Consider the following 12,403-nt stretch of genomic DNA (forward strand, 5'->3'; position numbering starts at 1 on the left):
TCTTGAGATGGAAGTGGATCAGTTTTACGAAACATATTGATGGCATTGCATCCCTCCTTGCATATTCTGTTAAAGAAAAAACACCATTGGTCTTGAAAGGCTCCCCAGGAGGAAGCTTTCAACAGCGTAAAGCAATTGCTGCATTTCTCAAATCTGTTAGTACACTTTGGCCCATCTAAAGAACTGATATTGACCTGCAAAGCCTCTCCATATGGTGTTGGTATGGTGTTAAGAATAATGATAATCTTTATTGTCACAAGTAGGCTCACATTAACACTGCAATGAACTTACTGTGAAAAGCCCCTAGTCACCACATTCCGGCGCCTGGCCAGGTACACTGAGGGAGAATTCAGAATGTCCAAATTACCTAAGAAGCACATCTTTCTGGACTTTGGGAGGAAACCGGAGCACCTGGGAGAAACCCACGCAGACACAGGGTGAACATGCAGACTCCGCCCAGCCAGTGACCCAAGCCAGGAATTGTACCTGGTGCTGTGAAGCACTTTATTGCTAACCACTGTGCTACTGTGGACGACGGCTCTGAAATATTGTCCCTTTAAGAGCAACACAGCAGAGTAAGGGTCACATGGTCTGTGCACCAATTGGGACTCTGTGTCAAATCACCCCATGGTGAGTGAGTCTTGTAGGCAAAGAGACATTTTGGGAGCTGGCCACAGCCATGAGGCTGTTTTTTTGTTCTTAATAAATATGTTTTGTGTTTCTCATGAAGTCTGTGAAAGTGCATCTTTACAAGACCCAACCATTGCTTTATAAATGTTCATCGTAACATCCTTGGTTTTATTTACGAAGCCCAGGATTCCTTATGCATTTTGAACCACTTTCTCAAGCTGCCCTGTCACTTTCAATAAATTCTGCAAATAAAGCCCCTGGTGTCTCTGTTCCTCAACTGTCTTCAGAATTAAGCCCTTTATTTTATAGTCTCTCCTCATTTTTCTATCAATTTTATACCACTACCTGCACCCAAATGTAGTCATGAGGCTCTTCTGTGGTATCTTATTGCAGACTTTCTGAAAAAAATCCATGCATAAAGCAGCCCTGCTGTTTCTTTAAAAAAATCAAGATGGCTTGTTTAGCATCACCTTCCTTTTAGGAATCTGTTATTTTAAAATTATATTTTGCATCACTAGCTGCTTTGTTATCTGATCTTTTAACAAGGATTCTAGCATATTACAAGGTACTGACTGAGGGGATGCTAAAAATCTGCAGAAAAGGCTGCAAATAACCAGCAGAGCAGGTATGGAGATGTCAATACCTTCACCTGATACAGACCTTAAGCTAACATCAGTGATAGGGAATTTCATGTTGCCACAGAAGTGACAGTGTAACTGCAGCAGTTCTCAGTGTGCAGATTCTCTGGGATGGCTTTCCCCCTGGAAGCTGGGTCAAGGGGGAAAATGTCCCTGTAAATGTCCCCGCCCCCGAGCCGACGCCGTGACGTCTCGCCGAGCGTACGGCGACCTGACGTCAGACTCGGTCGCACAGCCGGTGGGAAAAGATGGCGCCGGACTTCAAGGACATAAACGGCCGCTGCATTCTCCTCGAGCAAAACCGCCACTCTTCGCTGTGTCGCGAATTTACTGTCATCTCTCCGAAGCTGTCGCTCCGCACGGTACTCGTGTACACCGCCGCAGTCTGGCTGGTCGCTTACTGCATATTTTGCGTCACCCAGGTAGATGGGCAGTGCGTCGCGGGGGGGGGGGGGGGGCGGAGCATACCTGCCGATTGGCTGAGCCAGGCGTGGTGACGCACAGGTTAGGTAGGTGTCGCGCGGCCTTTGATTGGTCCTTCATGACACGCCCCTTCACACGCCCCTTCACTTAGACATAGAACACACAGTGCAGAAGGAGGCCATTCGGCCCATCGAGTCTGCACCAACCCACTTAAGCCCTCACTTCCACCCTGTCCCCGTAACCCAAAACCCCATCTATCCCTTTTGGACACTAAGGGCAATTTAGCATGGCCAATCCACCTAACTTGCACGTCTTTGGACTGTGGGAGGAAACCAGAGCGCCCGGAGGAAACCCACGCAGACACGGGGAGAACGTGCAGACTCCTTATAGGCAGTGACCCAGTGGGGAATCGAACCTGGGACCCTGGCGCTGTGAAGCCACTGTGCTGCCCGTGCTACTTCTTTCTTCACGGTTCGCGGTCCGAGTCCGCCATGTCGCATGGGGTGGCTGCCGCCATGCGCATGCGCGGACTCCCGCCCGGAAGTGCGGGGCCCCTTATCCGCAACCAGAGCTGTGAGAACCACTCCGGGGCCTTGCGAGCCCCCTGCAGATGGGAGAATCACTGAGGACTTTCTTAAGGAAAGTCCAGAGTGAAACGCCAGCCTTTATTACACTGGCGTGGGCACATAGCCCCATTATTGGAGAATCTAGTCCATGGCCTTTCAAAAGGTATTGGTTAACGTTCCATACAACAAGCTTGCAAGCAAGGTTGAAATCCATGGAATAAAAGGGACAGTGGCATCATGGATCTGGAGTTGGCTGAGTGACAAGAGACAGAAAGCAGAGTAAACATTTGTTTTTTACAATGGAGGAAGGTTTACATTGGGTTCCCCAAGGATCAGTACTAGGGCCACTGCTTTTCTTAATCCAAATTAATGACCTAGATGTTGCTCAGGGCATCATTTTAAAATTTGCACATGACACAAAACGTGGAAGTATTGTGAACCGGGAGAAGAATAGAGACAGGTGGACACATAGTGGATGACATTTAATGTAGGGAAATGAGTAGGACGCAACATAAAATACGCAGTGCAATTTTAATGCTGGTGCAGGAACTGAGACCGATCTGACTTTGTTAACTGATATGAACAAATAGTTGAGAGCCAAGATTTTTTTTGTTTTTTTTAATATAAATTTAGAGTACCCAATTATTTTTTTCTCCAATTACGAGGCAATTTAGCACGGCCAGTCCACCTAACCTGCATATCTTTGAGTTGTGGGGGTGAGACCCACACAGACATGAGGAGAATGAGAGCCAAGTTGATTGATCTGGAAAACAGGTCCAGGGGGCAGAACAGCCGGATTGTGGGGTTGCCAGAGAGGACTGAGGACCATATCCCTACGGAATACCATTTGGCATGTTCTTTAAGATGTTGGGTGCGGGTAGATTGGTATAACCACCTGAACTGGACCGGGCCCATTGTTCGCTTCAGCCTAATCCTCGATCTGAAGATCCACTGTGTATGGTGACTGAGATTTTACAGTTTGAAGGAAAAGGAGAAGGTTCTGCGATGAGCAAGAGAGCACTGCAATCTCAAATGGAAAGGCCACTCCATTAGGTTGTACCAGGACATGGGCGGGAAAAAAGAGCCATGTTCAACGGAGCAAAGGCCGCCCTGTATAAAAGTAGAGTCAGGATCGGGATAGGCTATCCAGCCCGTCTCAGAGTAACATTCAAGGACAGAGACTATTTTTTGGATTGAAGTATATAAGATCCTGAATGGTCTTGACCAGATGGGCATTGAGAGGATGCTTCTTCTTGCCTTTTTAGCACAGAGATGAGGAGAAATATTTTCTCTGAGGGTTTTGTGACTTTGGAACTCTCTGCCTCAGATGACAGTGGAGCAAGATCATTGAATATTTTTAAGGCAGAGGTAGATAGATTCTTGTTAGACAATGGAATAGAAGGTTATTAGGGTAGATGGGAATGTGTACCTTGAAACACAAGGCATGGAGTCTGAAGATGCGAGGAGCATCAGGAATAAGGTTGGTGAGCTTGAAGCATGGATTGGTACCTGGGACTACGATGTTGTGGCCATTACGGAGACGTAAATAGAACAGGGGCAGGAATGGTTGTTGGAGGTTCCGGGGTTTAGACGTTTCAGTAAGATTAGGGAAGGTAGTAAAAGAGGTGGAGGAGTAGCATTGTTAATCAAGAGGTTGACTGTCTTGTCAAGAGGAAGAAGGGGGCTTATGTAAGGATGAGAAAACAAGGTTCAGTTAGGGCACTTGAGGGGTACAAGAGAGCTAGGAAGGAGCTCAAGAAAGGGCTTAGGAGAGCTAGGAGGGGGCATGAGAAGTCCTTGGCGGGTAGGAGCAAGGAAAACCACAAGGCTTTTTACACTTATGTGAGGAATAAAAGAATGACCAAGGTGAAGTTAGGGCCGGTCAAGGACAGTAGTGGGAACGTGTGCATGGAGTCTGAAGATATAGGAGAGGCCCTAAATGAATACTTTTCTTCAGTGTTCACAAAGGAGAGGGGCCATGTTGTTGAGGAGGATAGTGCGATACAGGCTGGTAGGCTGGAGGAGGTAGATATTTGGAAGGAAGATGTGTTAGAAATTTTGAGAAGCCTGAGGCTAGATAAGTCTCCTGGGCCTGATGGGATATATCCTAGGATTCTTTGGGAGGCGAGGGATGAGATTGCAGAGCCTTTGGCTTTGATCTTTATGTCCTCACTGTCTACAGGAATAGTGCCAGAAGACTGGAGAGAGGCGAATGTTGTCCCCTTGTTCAAGAAAAGGAATAGGTATAACCGTGAGAATTATAGGCCGGTTAGTCTTACTTCGGTCATAGGTAAATTATTGGAAAGGGTCCTGAGGGATAGGATTTATGATCATTTGGAAAGGTACAGCTTAATCCAAGATAGTCAGCACGGATTTGTGAGGGGTAAGTCTTGCCTCACAAGTTTGATTATATTCTTTGAGGAGGTAACTAAGTACATAGATGAAGGTAGAGCAGTTGATGTCATTTCATTTCATATACATGGATTTTAGTAAGGCGTTTGATAAGATGCTCCATGGTCGGCTCATGCAGAAAGTAAGGAGGGATGGCATAGAGGGAAATTTGGCCGATTGGATCAGTAACTGGCTATCACATAGAAGACAGAGGGTGGTGGTAGATGGTAAATTTTCATCCTGGAGCCCAGTTACCAGCGGTGTACCACAGGGATCAGTGCTGGGTCCTCTGCTATTTGTGATTTTTATCAATGACTTGGATGATGGAGTTGAAGGTTGGGCTAGTAAATTTGCTGATGACACCAAGATTGGTGGATAATGTGGAGGCCTGTTGTAGGCTGCAAAGAGACATTGATAGGATGCAGAGCTGGGCTGAAAAGTGGCAGATGGAGTTTAACCCTGATAAGTGTGAGGTGATTCATTTTGGTTGGACAAATTTGAATGCGGATTACAGGGTTAACGGCAGAGTTCTTAAGAATGTGGAGGAGCAGAGAGATCTCGGAATTCATGTTCATAGATCTCTGAAAGTTGCCACCCAAGTGGATAGAGCCGTGAAGAAAGCCTATAGTGTGTTAGCATTTATTAACAGGGGGATTGAGTTTAAGAGCCGTGAGGTTATGCTGCAACTGTACAAGACCTTGGTTAGACCACATTTGGAGTATTGTGTGCAGTTCTGGTCACCTCACTATAGGAATGATGTGGAAGCATTGGAAAGGGTGCAAAGGAGATTTACCAGGATGCTGCCTGGATTGGAGGGTAGGTCTTGTGAGGAAAGGTTGAGGGAGCTAGGGCTTTTCTCATTGGAGCGAAGGAGGATGAGAGGTGACTTAATTGAGGTGTATAAGATGATGAGGGGGATAGATAGAGTGGACGTTCAGCTACTTTTTCCTCGGGTGGATGTAGCTGTTACAAGGGGGCATAACTATAAGGTTCATGGTGGAAGAAATAGGAGGGATGCCTATAGGAGGTAGGTTCTTTACTCAGAGAGTGGTTGGGGCGTGGAACACACTCCCAGCTATGGTAGTGGAGTCAGACACTTTAGGAACTTTCAAGCGGTTATTGGATAGGCACATGGAGTGCACTCGAATGATTGGGAGTTGGTTGATTTGATCTTAGTTTCAGACTAGTTCGGTATAACATCGTGGGCCGAAGGGCCTGTACTGTGCTGTACAGTTCTATGTTCTATGAGATCAACCATGATCTTATTGAATGGTAGCGCAGGCTCGGGGGGCTGGATTGGCCTACTTCGAAAAAGAAGCAGCAATGGTGATATGAGGGGGGGAAAATTTTGCAGTGAGTGATTAAGATCTGGAATGCGTTGCCTGAGAGTGTGGCAGAGTCAGATTCAACCATGGTTTTCAAAGGGAATTGGGTAAGTGTTTGATGAGAAAATAATGGCAGGAGTACAATGAAAGCGCAGGAGGAGCAGGGCCAGCTGAGTATAATTTTATTAGAGGGTTTACAACATCATTAAGGAGTCTAGGATACCCCTACTCCATCACACTTTCCACTAGGAGAAATACAGACAACCCTTGTACATGTACAATTATGAACCTAAGCTGATGGATGGCTGAAAGTAATGGGAAAGATATTAGGCCTGAACATAACAGTGTAGATACCTTTGTGGGTGCACATTGCAAGCGTTCACGAATACCAGTGCAAAATGTTGGAAACACTCAGCAGGTCAGGCAGCATCCATAGAGAAACAGAGTTCCGGCTGTTCATGCTGGCGGGATCTTCCAGTCCCGCGACGACACAGCCCTAGTGTACGTTTCCCGGCTTCGAGGGGTGCATTCAACTGGAATACCCTGTTGACAATGACAGGACCAGTAGATCCCACCACGGGCCAATGACAGGCCACCTTCGCAGGTCGTGCTGAAAGTCCCGCCCAACATTTCACCAGAAGAGGAAAATGACCTGCTGAGTATTTCCAGCATGTTCTGTTTTTATTATTGGCATGAAGTTGAAGTTTGCTTCCTGAACAGGTGGCAGAAACTGAACTGACATTTGATATTGGGAATGGTTTCTTGCAGAACACTTCTGTGCTCTCAGCTTCCATTATCGTGACTCTCCTTGGAATGATACTGCACCTCCATTTATTTAAAATTGATCAAGAGTCAGTGCTGATAATTGGTTCGGTTGGAGTCCAAATGAACACTTTGTATGCCTCGGGCAGAGAGAGTGTGAGGTTCATCGAGATGAAAAAGGTGAAAGATATTGTGATCAATGAAGCTATTTATATGGTAAGTGAGGCAAAAAATAACGATTCCTTAATCTACCGATATTCTCGACTGCAGAGAAATTATAACTGCAGCTTCTGAAAATGAGAGGCAGGTTAACGGTTAAGAGAATTCTTCATCTAAACTGACCAGTTCCTGTGAGGAATTATATCAGGAAAGCTAACACTTTCTTTAGCTTGTCTTTATTATTGTAATAAAGAAACCACTTGAAATGAGAGAATTCCTACGTTTTTGGAAGATTGAGAAAGGACAGAATAACAATTCACATTCATATAGTGCCTTTCTGCAGTCACGTTGGTGAGCGATTCAAAACTCTGGCTCACGATCCCCGTATTTGGATTGTCTTTTGCTGTGAATGTTAGACTATATTGCCTTATCTCACACTCACAGCAACATACAATCCACTCACAATACTGGGATAGCGAGAGAGAGTATAGAAACACTCGCAATGTGACTGCAGTAAAATATCCCACAAGGAAAGGATTTTAGCGCTCACATCTGCAAATCTGTCCCTCCCTGTCGTTCCATTCTGAGTCCCAGGCTGCAAGAACTGGCAGTGACATCATTGGATTTCTGTGCATACTGGAGCAGTACGCAACGCAGATGGGTATTGGCAGCCATCTTGCACGGCCATATTGGTTGGCAGGAGACGCAGCGGAATTTTCAATTTTTTGGTAGCCCGCCAGCTCCACAACCAGCTTTTCCCACCATAATTTTTGCCACTGTTGGGATACTAGACCAGACCCCAACTTGTGTTAGGATACGGGCCAAAAATCCCATACAATTTTTCAACCTGTAAAACTGAATAAAGGATACTTCTCCCCAGGAGTGATGACTCTGCCCAATAGGTATCTTTTATGTTTGTTAAGTCAAACTTTAAACACAGAATTAACCGTATTAACATCAAAGAAATAGCTTTACAATTATCCATTAAATTTCTTAAATAAAAGAAAAAACTTTAACTTACTATCTACACATATCACTCATTCCAATTAGGCAATGCGATACAATTCAAATGCCATTTGTAGATGAAGTTAACAAAACAGGTTATTTGCAGGAACATTCTGAAAATCCTTCTGTCTTGTCAGACTCTTTTGCTCAACCTAACGGCATTTGGCAAAACTGCCAACTCCAGGCAGATCTGGCTCTTCTCTCAATTATATCACCTGTATCCCACCAAGATGTCCCATGACCTGCTTCGCTAGGACTAAATATAATCCCTCAAATTATCTATACCCCAGGGAATCTCCTGCAATCAATACAGTGTTCCATTAGCCATCTCGATGGTTGGAATGAAAGATTACCTCACCTTTTATGACACCTTAATTACAACTTTAGTAGACATACTTCCTGTATGTATTATAAACCAGAATTTTTAATAACATCACTGCCACAAATATGAAATATAAAAAACAATTTATACATTCATCACACCACTTAGTCAGAAAATATTGTGGAGGCGGGTCCCACAACGTCATGCTGGAGAAGCTTGCCCTGCCAGCAACATCGGCTTTCAAAAGGTGGAGGCACCCCTTAAAAACAGTGCCCCGATGTAAACAGAATTAAAATAAGAAAAATGCCCCCCCTCCCCAGATAAATTTCCTTCCCCCCCCCCCCACCCCCCCTAAGTATTGTCCCCTGGCACTGTGTCCAGACATGACTGTCCCCTGCCCCCCTCCCCCCGGAGCTATACTTAGCTGTGCGCCCCCAGTGGGTTCCTTTTGCCAGGTCCCTGTTTGTCAAAAGCTGTTGTAAACCCCGCCAACGTGACGTTGGTGCTGGGGGGGATTGGAAATCCTAACACATGGGGATAATAAAGCGGGGAAGTCCGATAATAATATTGAAATGTATAATAATGGGATTCCTGACCTTTCATGGTGGGAACACCATTACATAATTGGCGGGGTCAATCGGAACAGGAAATTCCAACAGCACAAAACCCATTCGGAGATTTCTGTTGCATGTCCCCCTAGCCACCATTCCCACCCACCGAAAACTGGAGTGGGAAATCCCCTACAGTGGTTCTGTTTAAATTTCAGTTTCCCAGAATGTACAGTATTTTGCTTCTGAATCTGTATATATTTAAATTGATGGAAATGTCTTTTAATCTTCTTTCATATTCCAATTAAAAAAATGTCAATTTAAAGTAAAATATTAAAATTTACGGTTTATATATAACTCCTTTAAAGGTGTTGACAAAAGTATACTTTTATTTAGGGTGTGCATTTTTTCTAAGGATTGGGGTTGAGATGAGTGGTTGGAAGAGAGAACCTCGAAGCTCGAGCTGAAATGTGAGAGAAGGTGACAGATGGGGCTGGGGAGGGGAGCAGTCAGGAAAACAAACTCTTGTCAAGAGTGTCAAAACGGAAACAGAATTATGTGTAGGAGGTGTAAAACAGATTTTTTTAAAAACAGGTAAAAGGGAAAGATCAGCAGGCCCTCCGAGAGTTCGATGGGGGATGATTTAAAAAGGTGATGTAAGAGAAAAGAAATCATTTAAAAATGAGAACTGCAGAGAGGAAGGAAAATGTATTTGGCTCGGGGGAGGGGGTGGATGAAAACAAAAGGGAATAGGATAAATACTGGTAAAGGATAAATACTGGGAAAGGAGAAAGACTATGGGAAAGAGCAGGAGTAGGTGGAATTAATTGGATAGCTCTTTCCAAAAGCCGGCATGAATATGGTCGGCCAAGTTGCCCCATTCTGCACTTTGTCATTCTAAATTAGACTGGAGGGAAACAAAAGTTAATGTTTCAGGGCCTCCCCTTTCGTGACAGTTGATGGTGAACAACCGTTCTGACCTTGCTGCTCCCGGAAGGGAGGTTGGATATCTGGCTGCATCCTCGACCTGTGCAGGAAGTCTCCGCCTGTCCGGTGGATGGGGAAATGGAGGCATATCCTTCACTCACACACTTTTCACTCACACACTTTTCTCCCTTTGAAGAAAAGTGGGGGAGTGGTGGAAGGATTCCCGAGCTGATTATCAGCCCCTTGAACCCCGTTATGAACGCTCCTTCTGTGGCCAACAAGCCGAGGCATGGACCCGAACCTGGGGCTTCAGGCCCAGAGGTAGGGATGCTACCGCTGTGCACAGGCCTTCCCATGGCACGGTGCGGGCCCAAATATGGACAGAAGTGTGGAATTCCAGAGCGGTGACTGTCCCAGGTACCAGGCGGGATTCAACCAAATGTAGCAAGATGGAGCCCTGATGAAACTGAAGTGAATGGGGATCGGTGAGGCAGGGAGTTGCGTAGGTGTAGAATAGCTAATGGCTGGCGTGATACCAAGGACAAAGGAAGGTGGTTATTTGATCAAATTTTGTTTGGTAATGCTCCTGTAAAGCATTTGGGAAAAATATCTTGGGACATTTTATTATATTAAAGGTGCTATATAAATTGCAAGTTATAGTTATTGTTAGAGGCCAATTATCGTAGCTCCAGAGCATCACTGCAGGAGTAGTACTGCCCTCGGCCCCACTGTCTTCAGCAGTTTTATCAGTGACCTTTATTCTCCATTATAAGGTGTTTGTGTTTGTTCAGTTCCATTCATTTTGAAAAATATATTTTTATTAGGGTATTTGCAATTTTTATAATAATAAGAACACTGACATAAGCATGGTACAATAAACATTTCCCCACCGTCCTAATCTTCACACACCCCAACCATACAACAACAATCCGCGCGGCCCCCCCCCCCCCCCCCCCTTGGAATACTGCTTCTGCTGACATTTTTAATTTTCCCCGAGAAAGTCAAAGAATGGTTGTCACCTCCAGGTGAACCCGACCATTGACCCTCTTAAGGCGAACTTTATTTTCTCGAGACTGAGAAACCCAGCCATGTCACTAACCCGGGTCTCTACACTAACTACAGGCTCTTAACGCCATGGCCAGTGGCACTATGGCCAGAGCAAACAGGGAGAGGGGGCACCCTTGCCTCGTCCCTCGGTGTAGTTAAAAATACCCCAACCTCAGCCGGTTCGTACGCACACTTGCTACTGGTGACTGATAGAGCAACCGCACCGAGTCAAAGAAGCCCTCACCAAACCCAAACCTTCCCAGCGCCTCCCACAGGTAATCCCACTCCACCCGATCAAAAGCCTTCTCGGCATCCATCGCTACCACCACCTCCCCTCCTTCTGAGAGCATCATAATAACATTTAAAAGTGTTGGCCTTGAGTTGCCTGCACTTGACAAATCCGGTCTGGTCTTCCCCTATCACCCCCGGGACACAGTCCTCTATCCTTGTGGCCAGTATCTTAGCCAGCAGTTTGGCGACCGCATTCAGTAGAGAAATTGGCCTGCACGACCCGCATTGCTCCGGATCCTTCTCCTGTTTCAGGATCAGTGAAATCGAGGCCTGTGACATTGTTGGGGGGAGGACTCCCTTCTCTCTTGCTTCATTAAATGTCCTCATCAGCAGTGGGCTCAGTATCTCTGAAAAGATCTTATAGAATTCCACCGGGTAGCCGTTCGGCCCCGGGGCCTTGCCCGACTGCATGCCCTCTGGCCCCTCGATTATTTCCTCAATCTCAATTGGGGCTCCCAGCCCCTCATCACCCCTCGGGAACCTCAACTGATCCAAAAATTGACTCATCCCCTCCACCCCCGTCGAGGGTTCCGACTCATATAACTTACTGTAAAAGTCCTTAAACACCTCATTCACCCCGACTGGGTCCAGGACAGCATTCCCACCTCTATTCTTTACTCTCCCTATCTCCCTGGCCGCCTCCCTTTTTCTGAGCTGGTGCGCTAACATTCTGCTTGCCTTTCCCCCGTCATCATAAGTCCCCCCCCCCTTGCCTTCCTGAACTGATCCACTGCTTTCCCTGTGGTCAACAGCCCAAACTCCGCCTGTAACCTCCGCCACTCCCTCAGAAGCCCCGCTTCCAGGGCCTCCGAGTATCTCCTGTCCACCTGGAGTATCTCCTCAACTAACCTAGCCCTCTCAGCCCGTTCTGCCTTTTCTCTGTGGGCCTGTATCGAGATTCATTCTCTTCTGACCATTGCCTTCAAAGCTTCCCAAACCATCGCTGCAGAGACCTCCCCCGTATCAATTGTTTCCAGGTAGTTCTGGATGGACTTGATCACCTGCCCACAGATCGCTTTGTCCGCTAACAACCCCACATCCAGCCACCACAGTCTCCACACTAACCTGTAGATCCACCCAATGTGGGGCATGATCCGACACTTCGATTGCTGAGTATTCAGTATCCACCACCCCTGGTATTAGAGCCCTGCTCAGAACAAAAAAGTCAATGCAAGAGTATACCTTGTGGACATGGGAGAAAAAATAAAACTCCTTTGTCCTTGGCCGTGCAAACCTCACCCCCGCGCCGACTAGCCATCACCCTTTTTAGGCCAGCCTACAGCTCTCGTCCCCCGGCCTCCACGAGTCCCCCCTCGGGCATTCGCCATTCCCGCCCTCCCATTTGTCCCCGAGTGACAGTTCCACCCCT

The 12,403-nt window shown here is 46.3% G+C and overlaps 1 protein-coding gene across 3 annotated transcripts in view; it reads left to right on the forward strand.

Annotated features, from left to right (window-relative positions):
- The first annotated feature begins 1,478 nt into the window (after positions 1-1,478).
- The window catches only part of pigh (phosphatidylinositol glycan anchor biosynthesis, class H), a 34,160-nt gene continuing 23,235 nt past the window's right edge, over positions 1,479-12,403 (forward strand). For 2 of the 3 annotated variants that reach the window (XM_072486191.1, XM_072486192.1), the window contains exons 1-2: positions 1,479-1,690; positions 6,742-6,951. In XM_072486191.1, coding sequence (XP_072342292.1) covers positions 1,517-1,690; positions 6,742-6,951 — 384 coding nt within the window. In that variant the 5' untranslated portion in view covers positions 1,479-1,516. The remainder of the gene's footprint in view (positions 1,691-6,741; positions 6,952-12,403) is intronic. The other variant, XM_072486194.1, reaches the window with a different exon arrangement.

This window comes from Scyliorhinus torazame, chromosome 2 (assembly GCF_047496885.1).
Source record: "Scyliorhinus torazame isolate Kashiwa2021f chromosome 2, sScyTor2.1, whole genome shotgun sequence".
Lineage (NCBI taxonomy): Eukaryota > Metazoa > Chordata > Chondrichthyes > Carcharhiniformes > Scyliorhinidae > Scyliorhinus > Scyliorhinus torazame.